The sequence below is a fragment of the Netta rufina genome (assembly GCF_964035555.1).
Source record: "Netta rufina genome assembly, chromosome: 10".
Classification (NCBI taxonomy): domain Eukaryota; kingdom Metazoa; phylum Chordata; class Aves; order Anseriformes; family Anatidae; genus Netta; species Netta rufina.
Genome location: NC_140133.1, coordinates 12,940,891 through 12,957,362, shown reverse-complemented (window position 1 = coordinate 12,957,362; position 16,472 = coordinate 12,940,891). Strand labels below are relative to the sequence as shown.

Below are 16,472 nucleotides of genomic sequence, written 5' to 3'. Positions count from 1 at the left end.
AATCCCTTTGCAGTCTAGGAAAGAGAAAACTGAAGGACAATTAGGAGTAGAAAAGACGAAAAAGTAAACATGTAATCTGCTATCTCAATACCGAGAAGACAGCAGTGCTGCACAGAATTAAAGAGGCATCACATGAAAGTAACAGGTGGCAAGTTAAAAACCAAGTCCGAACTATACAAAGGCAAAACTAGAAGTATTTCTTCATAGAACGTGTACTCAGCCCGTGACATCCTGTAATAATACAAGACTGCTAGATGGATGTAGACTCATTAATTGAAGAAAACTCCATCAGGTTCTGTGAAAGATAACTGTCCCTTCTCAGATTTGTAGATCCCTGGAAACTGGAAGACTATATGTTCACCCATTCTTGCTCTCCCCAGATCTATCTATTCTGGCTTTCTGGAGTAATAGGAGATAAGATAATACGTTAAAGAGGATCTCAGAACAGTCATCCTTGTATCAATTCAAAAGGGGAACTATTACAGCATCCATAGGTTTCTTCCAACATCAAGGAGCTTTGCACCCATGGAACAGGAATTGAGCTAACTCTTGCAGAGGTGGCATGCTAGGGATGGATGAGATACAGGTCACAGACAACAGTTGTTTTTAAACCAGCCCAGACCAACTTCAAAACAAGCATGATATAGTGAAGGAAGCCAACCGCAAAGCCACTGCATACCTTCTCATCATTCAAATAATGTTAAGAATTTTAAGTTGTATGTGTACTTTTTCCTCTCTTTTGCATATAAGGTACCTATATATGAAAATAACATTGTGCACAGCTTTAAGGTAACAGATTCTTGCATGTGTATACAACTGGAATGACTTGTCCTTTCTAGGCTGCGGTAAAAGGAATATACATGTAAATCTACACGTGATAAAAAGTTTAATGTAATTGCTATTAACACTAATTCTCAGTAATAGCTTCACTACTTCAGCTTCAGCTACCATTCCTACTTTTTATATCTATTCCAATGCTAGAGAACATTTCATGAGAGCAGCAAAGCATGCTGCCTTTAAGCCAGAGGTTTTTGTATTAGTCCCTACTCTCTTTATTTCTGAGTGCATGAAGTATTCATTCACATTTTGAGGCTATATATAATTTATTGCCAAAAAAAAAAGTTAGCATTCCTTTAAAAAGGATCCAGCTTGGAGCTTACCAAGGTAGATCTTGTATTCCTCACCCTTGTCACAGGTTATGGACATCGTAAGTTAAGAATATTTTAATTGTAGAACAAAGGGACAAAGCAAGCTGCTTTTGCCAACCATAAAGAGCACGCCTAAGAACCTAGACAAATTTATAAAGTCATGAGTCAAGGTCTGTAAAAAGTGTCCCAGTGTAGACCAGTTGTCCAGGTATGCCTTTCAAACATACTTAAACAATGCATAGAGTAACTGTACTCAAACCTTTTTACCCCCCTAGGAGAATAATCTGCAAGTAGCGCAGGCCTGAGAAACTACATATTAAGAAAAGGACTTTGTTCCGGGTTCCAGTACACCTTCACAGCAGATAACCAATAAGCATCTTAAGCATTTTGCAGAATTTCATGTATTCAAGAACTGAAGCAAGCCACAGACACTGGAAAATGAACGCATGCAATAGGCAACTCAAGAGAAACTCAAGAGCATGTGAGAGAGCATCTTTGTTCCCTACTTACGTGTTTGCAAACCATTGTTCTGTTAATAATGCTGTAATAGAAGTATCTGAAACACTATAAAAACTTCTTCATGTATCGTAAGTGGGAGATGCACATGTGGGTATATATATGCACACATACAATTTCCCTGCCACAAGGATAAGGTTAGAGAATTTGAACACAGAAAAGCCATAAATTATAGCACCATAGATTAATGTAATGCTGTCCCCACCATAAATGTTAATCTGCAAGACTTAAGTATTAGTAAGGACAAAAATTAACACAACATACTCAAATTACTACTTTCTCAGAAAGTAAATTCACATACAACTAATATAGCATTAGGACTATATTAGTACATAAAAATATCTTCAACAAAAATATGACAAGTCAAATCTGAAAGATAAGCCAAGTTTATTTGAAACAAAGACACTGCTATTCCCAAGATTTGAAAAAAAAAAAAAAGATTTTTTTTTTTTTACTGATGTGACAAGACAGCCAATTTACAGCAGTTACATTAATTCAGGGAAATGTGGTTGTTTTACACTGCTTCAACTGACTACATGCACATTCTGCAAGATAAATTTGTTTTCCTTCCAAAAATAACAGGCAAAAACATCCTACAAAAATGTGTACACAGTTTTGAGACACATGATCAAAACACAAACCATTGTCCAAGGGCCTGAAACCTTCCCACAAGGTTAAATCCTTGGTTGCTTCAGCCAACCCTCAACGGGGGAGCTACAAGCACAACGCCGTCACCTCTGACAAAGAGCATCGGAATATTCCTTTTGGTAGACTATGAAGAAGGAAAGAAGAGTTTAAATTTACAAAAAGATAGTTTACAGAACACCTGCTAAGCACCAAAGACCAAATTCAATCATAACAAAACACCAGAAACAACTCCGACAAATGTCAGCTCAGATGCATAACTCTGTCATGCTGACGAGATCAAAAGAATCAACAGCAAGTCTCTCCACATCCTTTGGACTTTCACCACAACTTGTCTGAAACTTGCTAGATTTTAGTCCAGAAAGTAGTTATTAATACACTATTTTAACCACACGACATAGTTTAGCTTGAAAAAAGTTTTCAGTAGAGATAAATACACTGAAGTCCTTACTTTATAAATTTCTTCATAGGTTTCTTCATCAATCTCTATTGTTGTTACAGTTTCTTCTACGTCACCCAGAATCATATTTAAGTGCTGATCATATGCCTGTAGGAATAAAGTTAATTATTTCTTCAAAAATTCAAACTCAATAAAATTACAATTTTAGCAAGACATTCAGACAATTATTTTAGCCTGATTTTGACCAAAACGTACCATTATGTCAAAACAACTTTCTCCCATCAGTCTACATTCCCAGAATTTGTCTGGGGCAAATTAAATGGCCATGAAAACTGTAACTCATACGGTGTGAGAAAAATTTAAAATAAGCACAAGCTCCACCCTACAAAAGCACATCAAGAATTACACCAGCGCATCACAGATCTGTTCTCATCTTTGTGTTCCCAAATGAGTTTGAGACTTTATTAATACATTGGGCAACTGGCTCTCTTCCACAACACTGTACTGTATTCAGGAAGAATGACAGACCTAATGAGACAGACTGGTTTTCTACAAAGAGACATATTACGCTCAGAAGAAGCACTTAAATGAAATTTGCAGAGAATCCAACAAAGTACATATCCCAGTATACCTTCACGGGCATGCCTTATAAGAAAGTTGTTTGATAATGACTGTTATTTCAGTCTAAATAGACCTTAGAGTCCTTTACAAGAAGATGTCTGCATCGTTACTTACTTTACAGACATGGAAACAGAAGTCAGAAGCAGAGGAATTAATTACATGATATCATCTAGAAGACCACAGGCAAAAAAAAAAAAAAAAAAGCATCTTTAAATCTCTAGAGGAGCTTTTTATAGCAGAGTACTGAACAAATTCAATTTTGCCCCTGAACATATTACACTTTTTGAAAGAAGAAAGGGTTCAACCCTTGCTACTAAGATAACCTTTAACCTACCTTCTCCAGCCACTTCTCCACATTTAATCATGAGATACAATTAATTACTTGTGCTTTTAAACTAATTGTTTGAACAATCAATAGAATGTTACAGGTAAGCTTGTATAATAAAGTGTTGCAAATAAAAAATGTTGCCCAGTGCTTGGCTGAGTAAGCATAGTAGCGTTCTGAGTTTTACTTACATGTAGTCTGCCTCTCAGTTCTCTGTCATTCCTCATTTTAACATAGATTCGCTCATCTAGACTGAGTCTGATGAGATCAAGTGGCTCTTCTACAGTATTTGTTGTTTGTTGCTAAAAAACACAATAAAGAAAAGTTATTTATAAAGATGACTGTGAACTTCTAGATTCCTCAGCATTTGAAAAAGAAAACAAACATGTAAGGACACAGAAGCTGGCTGTTTTGAAACACTCTTTCAGTTTCCTGGTGACTCTAAGTGCAGATGATATTAATACTCTACAGATGTCCAGCAGCCTGTACAGAATTAGTTAACAGACTAGTTAGTCTGTTAGTCTGTTTAGTTTGCACCAAAAAGTGCCTCATGCATACTGTCATAAGAGCTGTATTTTTTAATCTGCAAGCATTATCAGAATTAAAAGAGAAAGTCTAATCTGCACAAAGGAGCATGGTAACAGAAAGTACCATATCTGTAGCACCACACTGCTCTAGCTAAAAAAAAACAAAACCACACCCGTTCACGAGCCCACATCAGCCAGCTGGGTGACACAGACACCCCCAGCTGAGGCGAGCACCACACCCCAGTTCTGCCAAGCCCCAAAGCAGGTTAGAGACCCGGCCACCCTATGGGCTGAAGTCTCTTCCTTGTGAGGAAAGCAAACTTTCAGGACCACGTCTAAGAAGCGTGAACGCATTTTTACACCCCCACACCCAGCACGCCACCCATTTCTCCCTCAGCGAGGCGCAGCCGACGGCTTCCACACCTCAGCTGCGCAGCCGAACCCCCTCGGCGGGCCGCCTCCATCTTACGCCCCCCTTCGCTCTCCTCACAGGCGCGGGGAGCAGGCGGGAGGCAGGGAAGGAGCCCAGCAAATGGCGGCGAGGCGCCAGGAAGGGCCCCGCCGCCACCACGGCGCTCAGCGGCCGGGAGCCAGGGCTCGGCGAAGACCTCCCCGGTGCCTCCCGGCCGGAGGGAGCCGCTCACCTGATCCACCTCATCCGCCATCTTTCAAACACTCTCCCGCGAGCCACTATGGCCCTTCCTCTTCCTTCTTTTCCCCGTCCCCTTCCTCTCCGCCGGGGCGGGCTGTGGGGCGGGCAGACAAGGGGGCCGGGTGTCCGCGGCCGCTGTAGCGCCATGGCGAGGAAACGGAAAGCCTCCATCCCGGCGGCGACCGCCAGCAAGAAGCGCCCTGGGGGGCCGCGGGATGAGGTGAAGAAGGAGAAGGAAGAGGAGGAGGAGGAAGGTGGGTGCGAGCGGGCGGCCATCGCCAGGACCTGGGGCTGCGAGGAGGGACAGGGGCCGTTGTGTGGGACCGGAGGGGGGAGAAGCTGCTTGGATAAGCAGGGGGCTTGTTTTTAACTGACCCCACTCGTAGGACCGCAGGGATCTCTGTGTACTTCTTGTTCGCTGCGTTGTGATGAGTGCGTTCCTGGAGCTGTTGTGCAGTTCTTGCTGTTTCCTACAAAACGATGATGCGCTCTTCATGTTGAGCGTTTGCTTTCTTATGTAACTAGTGGATAATTTGCTTCTAACGAAGTCTGTGGAGGTATTTTTTTCTGATTGCTACGGAGGTGAGATTTGATCCTTTGACATAGCTTCTTGTCTTCTATCCGATGCAGATGATTTTGAAGAGAAGAAGCCCAGTATAAAGAAGAGCAAACCCAAAGTTCCAGCTACGAAGAAGAAAGAAGACTCTGATCCTGGAGTTTCCAAGTCAGCAAATAAACCTTCAAAACAAAAAGGGGTAAAATTACTAGCAAAAGAAAATAAAAAAATCACAGAAAATAAAGGAAATCACAGTAAAGAGCAAACCTGCAGGTAAGTTTACTCATTATTCATCATCAGAGTATAGAGGGGCTCTCTGTTTCTGGTTGTTGATTGTTTATTTTTTGTTGTTGTTTTTAGGGCCTTTTGCTGCAAGTATGCATGTGAGTAGATAGCTTTAGGCTAGAAGTCCAGTTTAGTTCATTTGTGCCACACACTTTAACAGACATACTGTCTGATTGCAGAATCAGTCTTGAGGAAGACTGTCTGTATGGGAAGCAAATATCTGAACCTTTTCAAAACAATGGTTTCATAATATGATGTTATTTTATTCTATTTTTTACATAGGGTGAGGGAGGTTTTATGGAATCTAGCACGAATAGAAATATGACCCTGAGATTAGGGTGTAGGATGATGAGCAGAAACTTTTAAACATATAATTCCTCTGTGTTTTTTAGGAATCCAAATATGACATTAGTATGGTTTTGCCATGATTTCTATAGGGAATGTATCAGTAAGAAGAAATGAAACTGGACTCACTTCACTGGCCAACCAGATCCTTTGGTATTAGCATAGTGAGACAGAAACGGTTCCAATCCCAGTACATTTTGAAGGTTTGGTAAGGACAAATTATTCAATGAACGAATTCTCCAAGAACTCATTTATACAAGCTGTTAAAAAGGATGGGACCTTTTTTTTTAGGTTCAAGCATCTTTTTTCCTAAACAACCTTGAAGAACTAAGATTTAAGTTTGCACTGAAAAAATGTTGCCCAATGAACCTGTGGTTATTTATAGCAAAGATTGCTTGCTTTTCTGAGACGACATCTGTGGTTTACGTGTCAAATATTCAAAACCTTTGCATCTGTTGTTACTGATGTAGAGGTCATGCTTCATATATTTCCCCATTTTAAATATTTTCTTTCTATATATTTTTTTAAATAAACAACCACCTGAACTTTGTGATGCTAAAACCATTTTGGTAATTTTAATAGTGATTCACTGAAGCCCCCTCAGAAGGAGACAAAGTTGAAGAGAGAATCTTCTGTTAAAAAGGAGATGGATGAAGACAATACTGACGATGATGAAAGTGAAGATGAATGGGAGGATGTGGAAGGTAACAATTGCATGTTTGTTCCAAGCAGTAAATATTCTTGTACACAATGGGTCTTTTTGTAATTTGATTTTTGAGCCATTTCCCATTTGGATTCAGGTAAATACATACTCTAAGTGTACAGAGTATGTTCCATGTGCCAGGTTCCATGTATGTTCTATATTAAAAGGTCATATCTCACAATACTTCTAGAATGATTCCAAAGTAGGAAAAAAACAGACAACTGACTTGAAGGTAAAGCTTTGAATTTGACAATTTTTTGGTGTTTGCTAGGGTTATGCTACCATGTATAGCACTTTCTTAGCTATTAGCATTGTCTAATACTGAGAGAAGCAAAGAATGAATTGGTCTGAAGATTCAAAACTCTTGACTTCCTTGTAAAGAAAAATGGAGATACAATCAACTGAGCTGTTCAATGAGGTTTCTACCAACAACCTGTAAGAATCATGATGATCATAATCTTCATAATTTGCTGCTATAGATTTATGCTTTCTAAAGTGAAGTCAGTTGTGTTTTTGTTGTTGTTGTTTCTTATTTGTTTTTTTTTTTTCAGTACAAGTACTCTTTGGGTGGTATCTGCTTCATTCGGCTTTCTCATGATTAAATTTGCTTGTTGCCGTCACTTGTCATTAGACTGTGCTGAGCTGATTCCTCAGTGGCAGTTGACTATCATCCCCCAGTTACTAGAAAAAGCTGAGCATACACTGTGTTACAGAAGATCCAGGAACTGATAATTACTGGGGACATTTTCTTTGTAGGTTGTTTGAACACATGAGGAGGAGTGGGTGGTTTTTTACCCATTGTCAGTCCTTCCTATGGCAAATATTCCACATTTGCGTATTTTTAGTAATGTTTTGTTTTGTTTTGGTTTTCCAGAACTCCAGGAACCTGTCACAGCTAAGTTAGAAGAAGCTGCTGTTCATTCCTCAGTCGCGCTGCCAAGCAATCCGGTTGAGATAGAGATTGAAACGCCAGAACAACGTAAGAAAAGAGAGAGAAGGTAAGAACAGGGAAGGCAGTGGAGCGCATCTCATGAATCTAGAAAGGCAGATCCATAGAAAACTACAACATCCATTTCTTCTGTAATCTTATGCAGAGAAAAAAGGAAATCTGAGTTTGAGACCTATCTTCGGAGAATGATGAAACGTTTCAGCAAGGAGGTTCGTGAGGACACGCATAAGGTATTGGTCACAAAGAAACCTGGCAGAGGAAAAAATGAATGTAAAATCTCTGAACCGGTCTGTAATGAGGAAGAAAGTAATTTTTGATCAAAATAATTTGGGGTCATGGTTAGAAGAGAAAAAATAAAAGGCTGTAGTCCAGACAGATGCTCACTGGACTTCTCTTGAACTATAAGTTAGAAACATCCATGACTGTGTTAGTAAATTTCCAAGTGAAAACAGATGTGAGTAGGGGGTGTTTTTCCCCATTGTGTGTATCTGTTCGTTCTATTCATGTTAAACTGTCAGTCAAGCGAGCAGGAGGCACTGACAGAAACTTCAAGGCTTTACTCTATTATGATGGTGATTAGATGACAGTCCTGTGCCTATCTTATTTGTAGTTGCCTGTCTCTGTCAAAAGGAGCAGTAGAGGTATCCTCATTTTTAACCATGGACAGTAGTTCCAGCAAAGAAAACCTTGTTTGAACTCACTATAGAAACTTTCTTCTCTCAGGTTCACCTCTTGTGTTTATTAGCGAATGGTTTCTATAGGAACAGGATCTGCAGCCAGCCAGATCTTCATGCCATTGGTCTGTCCATCATCCCCACACACTTCACAAAAGTGTCTGCAGGCCAAGTGGACATTCTCTACCTTTCCAACTTCGTGAAATGGTAAAATGCTCTCTGCTAGTCCTGCTGTCATACAGAATGTAGAATAAGGGTTCAGGGAGAGGGGTAAATGTAATTAAAAATTTTCAGTAATTTTAAATACAAGAGTGAGAGGCTGTTCTTTGTGAAGAAGGAAAGGATGAACTATGAAGTGTAAGAATATACTCGCAATGGTAGACAATAAGTAGGTGTCTCAACATTTCAGGTTTATTGGAACCTTCACTGTCAATGATGAGCTCTCCATTGAAAAAGGAGAGCCCCTTCAGTCAACCTTGGAGAGGCGCTTTGCCATCTATGCTGCACGAGACGATGAAGAGTTGGTTCATGTAAGTGACTGGGAACTGCAGGGTTGGTCGCTGAATTTGGATGCTAGATCATTGCAAACAAGGTGGTGTTTGAGGGGTGAATTTGGAGAAAACAAGTTGGTGATTTAGTGTATTCCTTGCTTTTTTCTTTCTGGTGTATTTTTGTCTGGAGTCCTTCTGTGATTAAGTTCCTCAGTATGAACTGTGCCTAAGAAAGAAATGAAAGAGCTGCTGCTTTGCAGACGTGTGGCTTGCAGCTTTGCCTTGTTGCTGATAAATTGGATGTTGTAGCTTCTGTGTCACAAAGCAGTTGTTGTGGTCTTTGCATCCCTGTTCTGTAAATAGAGATGCCACTTCCTGGGACAGGAGGTAAAGACAAAGCAAGCCTGGCTTAGGCACTTAGAAGTCCCATGCAGGAAAGCAGGTGCTGGGTCACAGCTGTTAGCACTGAATTGTGACTGTAATGCCATTTTCTGAATAGCTGGTATTTCTGCTGGGTTCAGCTTATGGTATGTTGTTGGCCTCGGCCACATTTGGGAAGGAGAATTTAGAGTCATCTTACTCAGTTTGCCTCAAGAACAAGAGGCTGATACAGTAGATGGGACTATGGTGACTCACCACGTGCTCCAGCAGGATGGGTCATTTAGCCTCTTGGGTCTTTATCTGTGAGCTCACAGCAGTGCCTCTGTCACTGTTGTACCATAAATAAGAGCCAAAGACAACTGTGCAGTGCTTTGATACTATAGCAGCTGAGCTACCTGCATGTCTTTGTCAGTGTCTACAGTGCTGGGTAAAAGCTAGGAATGAAAATGGTTTGTGAGCTGTCAAAGAGTTTTGAGATTTTTTTCATGTACCATAAAAAAAAGGTTAAACACGCTTTGTTTTTCCTTTTGCAGATATTTTTAATTATTCTCCGAGCATTACAACTACTGTGTCGCCTTGTGCTGTCTCTTCAGCCTGTTCCTCTCAAGGAGACAACAGCAAAGGTAATTTTCATAGGGTTTGTAGAATTCTCTAATCAGTCACTCCCCAAAAGGAGTGCAAAAGCTGTCTGGCTGTTGCAGCTTGAAGTGAATCACTTACTGCATGAACCAGGATGGTAATAGTGTTCTTCTGTCTGTCCTACAGGAGACGCAAACCCTTAAGTTTTAGATTTATCCTTTCTAAAAACAAAACCAACCAAACAAAAAACTCTTATTTTGTATGTTTAAGCACAGTATTTTTTATGTTCTCTCATTTTTCAGTTGATGAACTGAATATTTTTAAAAACTTAGACAGGAAATGCTGCTGGAGTACACCTCTCTTCATCCACCTGCCTGAAGTTTTCAAGTCCCTAAGATATGCAAATTGACCATGCCTTTGGTCTTTATTTACCTCATGCTGATCTCAGTGTTATCTTTTTTTTTTTTTTTTTTTTTTTTTTTTATCCCTGCGTTTTGTTAGCTATGGTAAAAGTGACCTAGCCTCTTTCTTGCAGGGAAAAGGCTCATCCAAGAGGCAGTCACTCAGCAGTACCTCTGAAGGGCGGGAAAGCTCTGGCACAACACCCAAAGCCGTGGCAAAAAAATGTCCCTGCAAAAAAGCCAAGAAGGATGAGAAATCCTCAGGGAGTGAAGAAGACAACAAGGAGCCAGAGAAACCCAGAACTGCTCGGACCAAAAGGACACACAAGTCGAAGCTGACTTCAGGCAGCCAGGAGCAGAAGGAAATTGGTAATGAGGAGAGTGGTTTAGGGGAAAAAGATGTGCCCGTCAAGCCCAAGAACGATCGCAGGAGACGAGTGGCCTCCAAAGTGTGTTACAAAGAAGAGAGTGGAAGTGATGAGGGCAGTGCTTCTGACTTTGAGGTTTCAGAGGAGGAGAGTGATCTCTCTGATGAGGATTTCGTAAATGTATCTAAAAAACAGAGAAGGTCATTGGGCTCCCAGAAATCAAAGCTAACATCTATCAAAAGCCCCAAAACTGAGACTTCAGAATCAAAGCAATCCAAAAATTGTTCTGGAGTTGAGCCCAAACCAGCCAAAAGCATGGCTCCAGCATTGCCTCATGCACCGAGAAAGAGGAACAAAATCATTTCTAGTGATGAGGATGATGGGCAGCAACTGGTAAGGAAAGTCGTTGGCACAGACCAGTGGCTAGAGGTTTACCTTGAGCGTGAGAACAAGTGGGTGTGTGTGGACTGCGTTCATGGCAGTGTTGGTCAGCCCCAGCAGTGCTTCAAATATTCCACAAAGCCACTTTACTACATTGTGGGATTTGACAACGATGGGAGCGTCAAGGACGTGACACAAAGATATGACCCAGTGTGGATGACCACAACGAGGAAGAACCGTGTGGACCCTGAGTGGTGGGAGGACACGCTGCAGCCATATAGAAGTCCATTTGTGGAAAGAGACGAGAAGGAGGAAAAGGAGGTAAATGATGATCATTTTTTTCAGGACTTTTAATACCAAGAGTTCAGTCCTTGGATTCTCATTCATGTAAAAATCATTAGTAACAGTTCCATGAGGAAGTTTCTATTGAACTTGAAATATTTATTTTTTAAGTAGAATATACAATGATACGATTCAAATAATAGTCAGATAGAGGCTGTTAAGAGAAATACAGATAGCAAAAGTATTGGACAGCTCATTCTGAAAACATACCAGCATGAGTTTCTGTACAGACTAGCATTACCCTTCTTGGAGAGAGTCTTCAGGATACATAGATCTGGGTGCACATCTAAGTGTCTGTGTGCAACAAGAGTGCTTTGGTACATTGGTTCACCTGATAAAATTCCTGGTGTTTTTTTCCTTTGACACAGACTATAATGATTACTATTTTCTTAAATGTTTAATACAAGAGAGCTGCAAAATCACTCTCTTTTGCATAATTCCTACAGTTTCAAGTTAAGCTTCAAGATCAACCTCTACCAACAGCAATTGGAGAGTACAAGAACCACCCTCTTTATGCACTAAAGAGGCATCTCTTGAAGTATCAGGCAATCTATCCTGAGTCAGCTGCTATCCTAGGGTACTGCAGGGGAGAGGCTGTCTACTCCAGGTGAGTGGAGTGTGTCTCTGTAACAAATTGAAGAGTTAATTGGTGTTAAGACCACAGTGGCATCAACAACAGTCTCAGGCCACATGCATGGATAGGGTGTGACATTTAGCAACTCAGACAGCATTTGCATACCACTTAGATACAGCTTTTTTACCATTCCTAGCATGTGAGTAATGGTTTGAAAGTCTCTAATAGAAATGTTTTCTTCGGACCTTTTTAGAGATTGTGTACACACGCTCCACTCCAAGGACACTTGGCTAAAGCAGGCTCGAGTAGTGAGGATTGGAGAAGTACCTTACAAGGTAAGAGAGTTTGGCTTCCTCCTGCGCAATGTCTGCCCTCTGAAGTTGAAGTTTTGGTTTGGTTTGGTTTATTTTGTTTTTGTCTTCTTTCTGTTGGCAGATGTAGATTTCCTACTTGCTTGCATGTTGTAGCAGCACCACGCATCTGTCCACTTACTGGGCATACAATCTACCCAAATCCCAGCTGTCTGTTCTTCCCACTCCAAGGGTGTCTAGCAGAACTGCACCCTTTTCATCCTCTTCCATTTAAACTTGGGAATCTAGCTCCCTGTACCATACAGGAGCCATGAGTTATCATTATAAGCAGTAGATACTGAAGACAGGAAATAGGCATTTCTTTCTGATGCCTCTTTTGTCCCAGGAAAGTCTGAAATCACTGGCAGCTTGTTTTTGTGGTGTTACAAGTTTGATCTCTGTCTTTGCACAGATGGTGAAGGGATATTCCAACCAGGCAAGGAAGGCACGCCTTGCAGAGCCTGCAAACCGGGACAAAGAGGACCTGGCACTGTTTGGTCGCTGGCAGACAGAGGAGTACCAGCCACCTATAGCAGTGGATGGAAAGGTAGCCAGGAGGGCAGTGTTGGTGTTAAAAGAATTGTTTTGTATGAAGCTGTGGGCTTTATTTTTCCAGAAGTTATATGTGAGTTGTAAGGTGAGATCAGTCAGTAACATCTGAACTGAGGTTTAGTGTTCTGAGGTAACTGTACCCAGGAGAGAAATGGTGAAAGTTTTATTGAGGCCTTTTGTTCCTGAGTCCAAGTAATGCTGAGTAATGAAAGGCAGCTGACTTTCTAATTCAGTTGATCCAACTTACCTACCCCATCTTTGTTTTGCTAATTCTGTGCATTACAGCCAGAGTAACAAGGCCTGGTTGGAGAACATAACTAGGAGATAACCATGCAGCTAAAATATAGACTTGAGCCTTTTCATGTGAATATGATATGTGAATATGAATATGGTACTATGAATGTAGAAGGCCAGAAATAGAGGAGAGACCTTGAATTGCAGCGGGGATTTTCGCCTCTCTCCAGAGGGCAGGAGTGTCATTTCTCTTTAATTCTGCAATAACAGGTTCCTCGGAATGAGTATGGAAACGTCTATCTCTTCTTGCCATCCATGTTACCCGTTGGCTGTGTGCAGCTCAGACTCCCCAACCTGAACAGATTGGCACGGAAGCTGGACATTGACTGTGCTCAAGCAATCACAGGATTTGATTTTCATGGTGGCTACTCGCACCCAGTGTACGTACAGGTGCTTTGCTGCAGCTGAGGGATTTCAGTTTTCTGCAGAAGCAGTATCCCCTGTGCTAAGGAGGACATGTCCTCCTCTTTTGTGCTAGCTGTGGTAGTGGAGTTAATGTCCCTGGCAAGCAGAAGTGACTTTATATGCTTAAAGGGTCTGCACTTGCGTGCGGAGGATAGCTGACGAATTACACACACAGATCCTATGAGACAGCTTAGTCTGTTCTGTCAGTATTCATCAACTTTCAGTTTGGCTGGGTCAGCAGGCATTTGCTCCCTTTTTTTTTTTCTTCTAGTAGCTGACAGAGGATTCTGTTCTCCTTCCTAGTACTGATGGCTACGTTGTTTGTGAAGAATATAAAGAGGTGCTCATTGCTGCCTGGGAGAATGAACAAGCAGAAATAGAAAAGAAGGAGAAGGAGGTGAGAACTATTTTTGCAGCCTCCTTACTGTTAAATTTAATTTAAGCTGTGGACAATAAAAGTTCGGCTATGTAAGCACTGGACACAGCTCTATGATGGTAAGAGGCTAATGGCATCCCCCAAATGCCTTATTTGGGGCTTGCTGTCTGCACTGCAATGGGAAGCAATACAAGGGTGTAGTTTTATCTGAAATAGTGCAATCTTTGGAACAGTTTTCCATGGCTCCTGGGAAATGTGAAGAATACATGTATGAGGTTAAACTTTTTGAAGAGGCTCCAGTGTATTTTACACAGTGAGTGCACATATCAGAAAGTGACAGTAATTAATACGCTTAGCAGATAAGCGGACACCAATACATCATACTCCTAAGAATCCTACCAGCCTATAATCTTTTAATGTGATGCATTTAAGTTGGTGGTTTGTGTGTGTTTTTTTTTTTAACTGCCACTTAAAGTCTTCAAACTTACATTTTCTGTCAATGTAAACACATTGGAACTTGAAATAGTGTTTCTTTTTCTTTTCAATGTTAATACCACACAGAAGCGTGAGAAGAGAGCTCTGGGGAATTGGAAGTTGCTGACAAAAGGACTTCTTATCAGAGAGAGACTGAAGCAACGCTATTCCATTAAGGTATTCTGCATTTCTGCTATATTCTTTTTCAGGAAGATATTTCTCTACGGAGAGATTTTCTTCCAGTATTTCCAATGTGTTATTTTTCCAGCAGTAGAGTGTAGAACTTCAGAATGTAATCGCTCAAAAATCTTTCTCTTTCCTGTTAATATTTGACTAACAACTAGTTAAAAAAAATCTACGCCAAAAATCCAACAGTCATGAAACAGCCATGAAAGATTAAGTATTATTTTACAAGAGACTACTGTTTAACAAAGCACTTTTATTTTTATATTACTCTTCTGTTTTGATATACCCCTTTCCTAAATTTCTTCCTCTAAGCCAAGTATGTAGCTATTAGAATGTCAGTGGGCTGCTCTTTTGTATGAACTCAGATATTAGTTCTTAATCCTTTCCCTGTTGCGAAAGGTGAAAAGCATGATCTTTTTAAAGATGGTTAATTTTTATTCTTCTGTGACCTAAAACACCTGCTTGAGTTGGAAGAATGCTTGACGTTCAGAAATAGAAACACACTGCTTTGGGTGAGAAGCCCAGACAAGAACAGCCAACTTCTGTAATGTCATTGAGAGCTACTGTGACAGAAAATGAACCTTTTTAGTTACAAGTGATTCCTAGAGCTTCCTTTTCCATTTTCATGGCCTTTTTTTTTTTTGTTCAGACTGAGCCATCTGCACCTGAGACAGAGAAAGGAGCTGGATTCTCCTCTGATGAAGAAGGAGGTCCAAGTTCAGGAACTGCAGGACGGGATGTGGCAATTTCTTGGCCCCAAAATCGCCAGGTAGAGAAGCAGAAGGAAGAGCAGACAACCAAAAAGAGCAAGCGAGAAAAAAAGGGAGAGGCAGCACAGTTGTTTCCTTTTGAGAAACTGTGATCAAAACAAGCATTTCTTTACCATTTCCAGATGCAAGAACATAACTGTCACATCAAATGTATCCTATGCCAGTTAAGATCTTCTTCTGTGCACTTGTGTTTCTGAGCTATCAGGGACCAACCTAATTCTGCATCAGGAATGTCTTTTGCTGTTGTGGATGATTAAGTTCATCCCTTTATCCTTGAACCTAGGAGAAGCAGATGCAGAGTTGGACCTTCTAAGATCTCTAAATGAAGTTGGTCTCTTTTTGTTCTCTTTTGTAAATATCACTTAGCATCACTTAGCACTGTAATACATCACTTAGCACTGTAATAAATCCATTTTCTGAGGCATTTCATTAGCACTATCTCTTCCCATTTTTCTCCTTTCCATTTTTCCTACTTGTCCAGAACTAAAGCATGCAGCTGCTGTTTAACAGTCTGTGGTGAGCTGGCCAAGACACTGCTAATGTCCTCTTCAGTACTTTCAGTTCATACTTTATCCAAATCAGTAGTGAGGTAGAGTTCTAGTCTCACCGTCTGTCTCATCATCACAGAGGGGGAAATACTTCCTCTAAGGTGTAATGAAACATGCAATCAAGATTTAGAGGAATCCAAAAATTTACTTTCTGAAGAACACGTGTGCCTTTTGTGAAAACTCAGCTTTGGCTTTTTAGCCTATGGTCTTCAGCCTTCCTTTACTTTCAGAAATCTTGTGCATTAGAAGGAAGAAGCCCTGTCCTTGTTTCAAACTTAAGGTTAAATGTGTCATCTTAAGTCATTTAAAATGTATACATGTTTCAGTTTTGTTTTATCAAGACTGTTTGGTATTGTTCTGGAAAAAAAATGTGTAAATCTGGCAGTGTTGTCAGAAAAGAAATTCAGTGAAACCAGGGAGGTTTTTTAAAATGTTATCTAGTACTTAAGCTCTTAAAAACCGTTGAGAGGAATGTTAAATCTATACAAGCTTTTCCTGCAGTTTAGAAACAGAAACACTGATCTGTATTTTGCAGTATCTTTAAAACCACATTAAACTGACAGTCTATATTTTTAAAGAGAAAAATATGGTCTACTTATTGCTGGATGCTGTTACAGAGGAAGACTTCAAAATGCAAGAAAATGTTTTTCATTT

The 16,472-nt window shown here is 40.5% G+C and overlaps 2 protein-coding genes across 4 annotated transcripts; one reads left to right on the top strand and one right to left on the bottom strand.

The window, feature by feature from the left end:
- Positions 1-2,034: 2,034 nt before the first annotated feature.
- LSM3 (LSM3 homolog, U6 small nuclear RNA and mRNA degradation associated) lies at positions 2,035-4,881 on the bottom strand. Its single transcript, XM_084292606.1, has 4 exons — positions 4,827-4,881; positions 3,847-3,957; positions 2,761-2,856; positions 2,035-2,436 (listed from the first exon to the last, which is right to left on the bottom strand). Exons 1-4 carry the CDS (start codon positions 4,845-4,847, stop codon positions 2,356-2,358), a joined length of 309 nt encoding a protein of 102 aa, XP_084148732.1. The 5' UTR covers positions 4,848-4,881; the 3' UTR covers positions 2,035-2,355.
- A 76-nt stretch (positions 4,882-4,957) lies between these two features.
- Positions 4,958-16,457, top strand: XPC (XPC complex subunit, DNA damage recognition and repair factor). Of its 3 annotated transcripts, none has more exons than XM_084292605.1 (16): positions 4,958-5,088; positions 5,465-5,663; positions 6,603-6,724; positions 7,598-7,721; positions 7,818-7,902; positions 8,396-8,553; positions 8,756-8,876; positions 9,752-9,841; positions 10,333-11,268; positions 11,736-11,896; positions 12,117-12,198; positions 12,626-12,760; positions 13,270-13,439; positions 13,768-13,861; positions 14,405-14,491; positions 15,150-16,457. In XM_084292605.1, the coding sequence occupies exons 1-16, from the start codon at positions 4,980-4,982 to the stop codon at positions 15,360-15,362; spliced, it is 2,886 nt and encodes a 961-aa protein (XP_084148731.1). In that variant the 5' UTR covers positions 4,958-4,979; the 3' UTR covers positions 15,363-16,457. The 3 variants fall into 3 exon arrangements, 2 of the variants coding, with proteins under 2 accessions (XP_084148731.1, XP_084148730.1); XM_084292604.1 differs by having other exon boundaries at positions 14,402-14,491; XR_014618723.1 differs by lacking the exon at positions 15,150-16,457 and having other exon boundaries at positions 13,736-13,861; positions 14,402-14,425.
- The last annotated feature ends 15 nt before the right edge of the window (positions 16,458-16,472 follow it).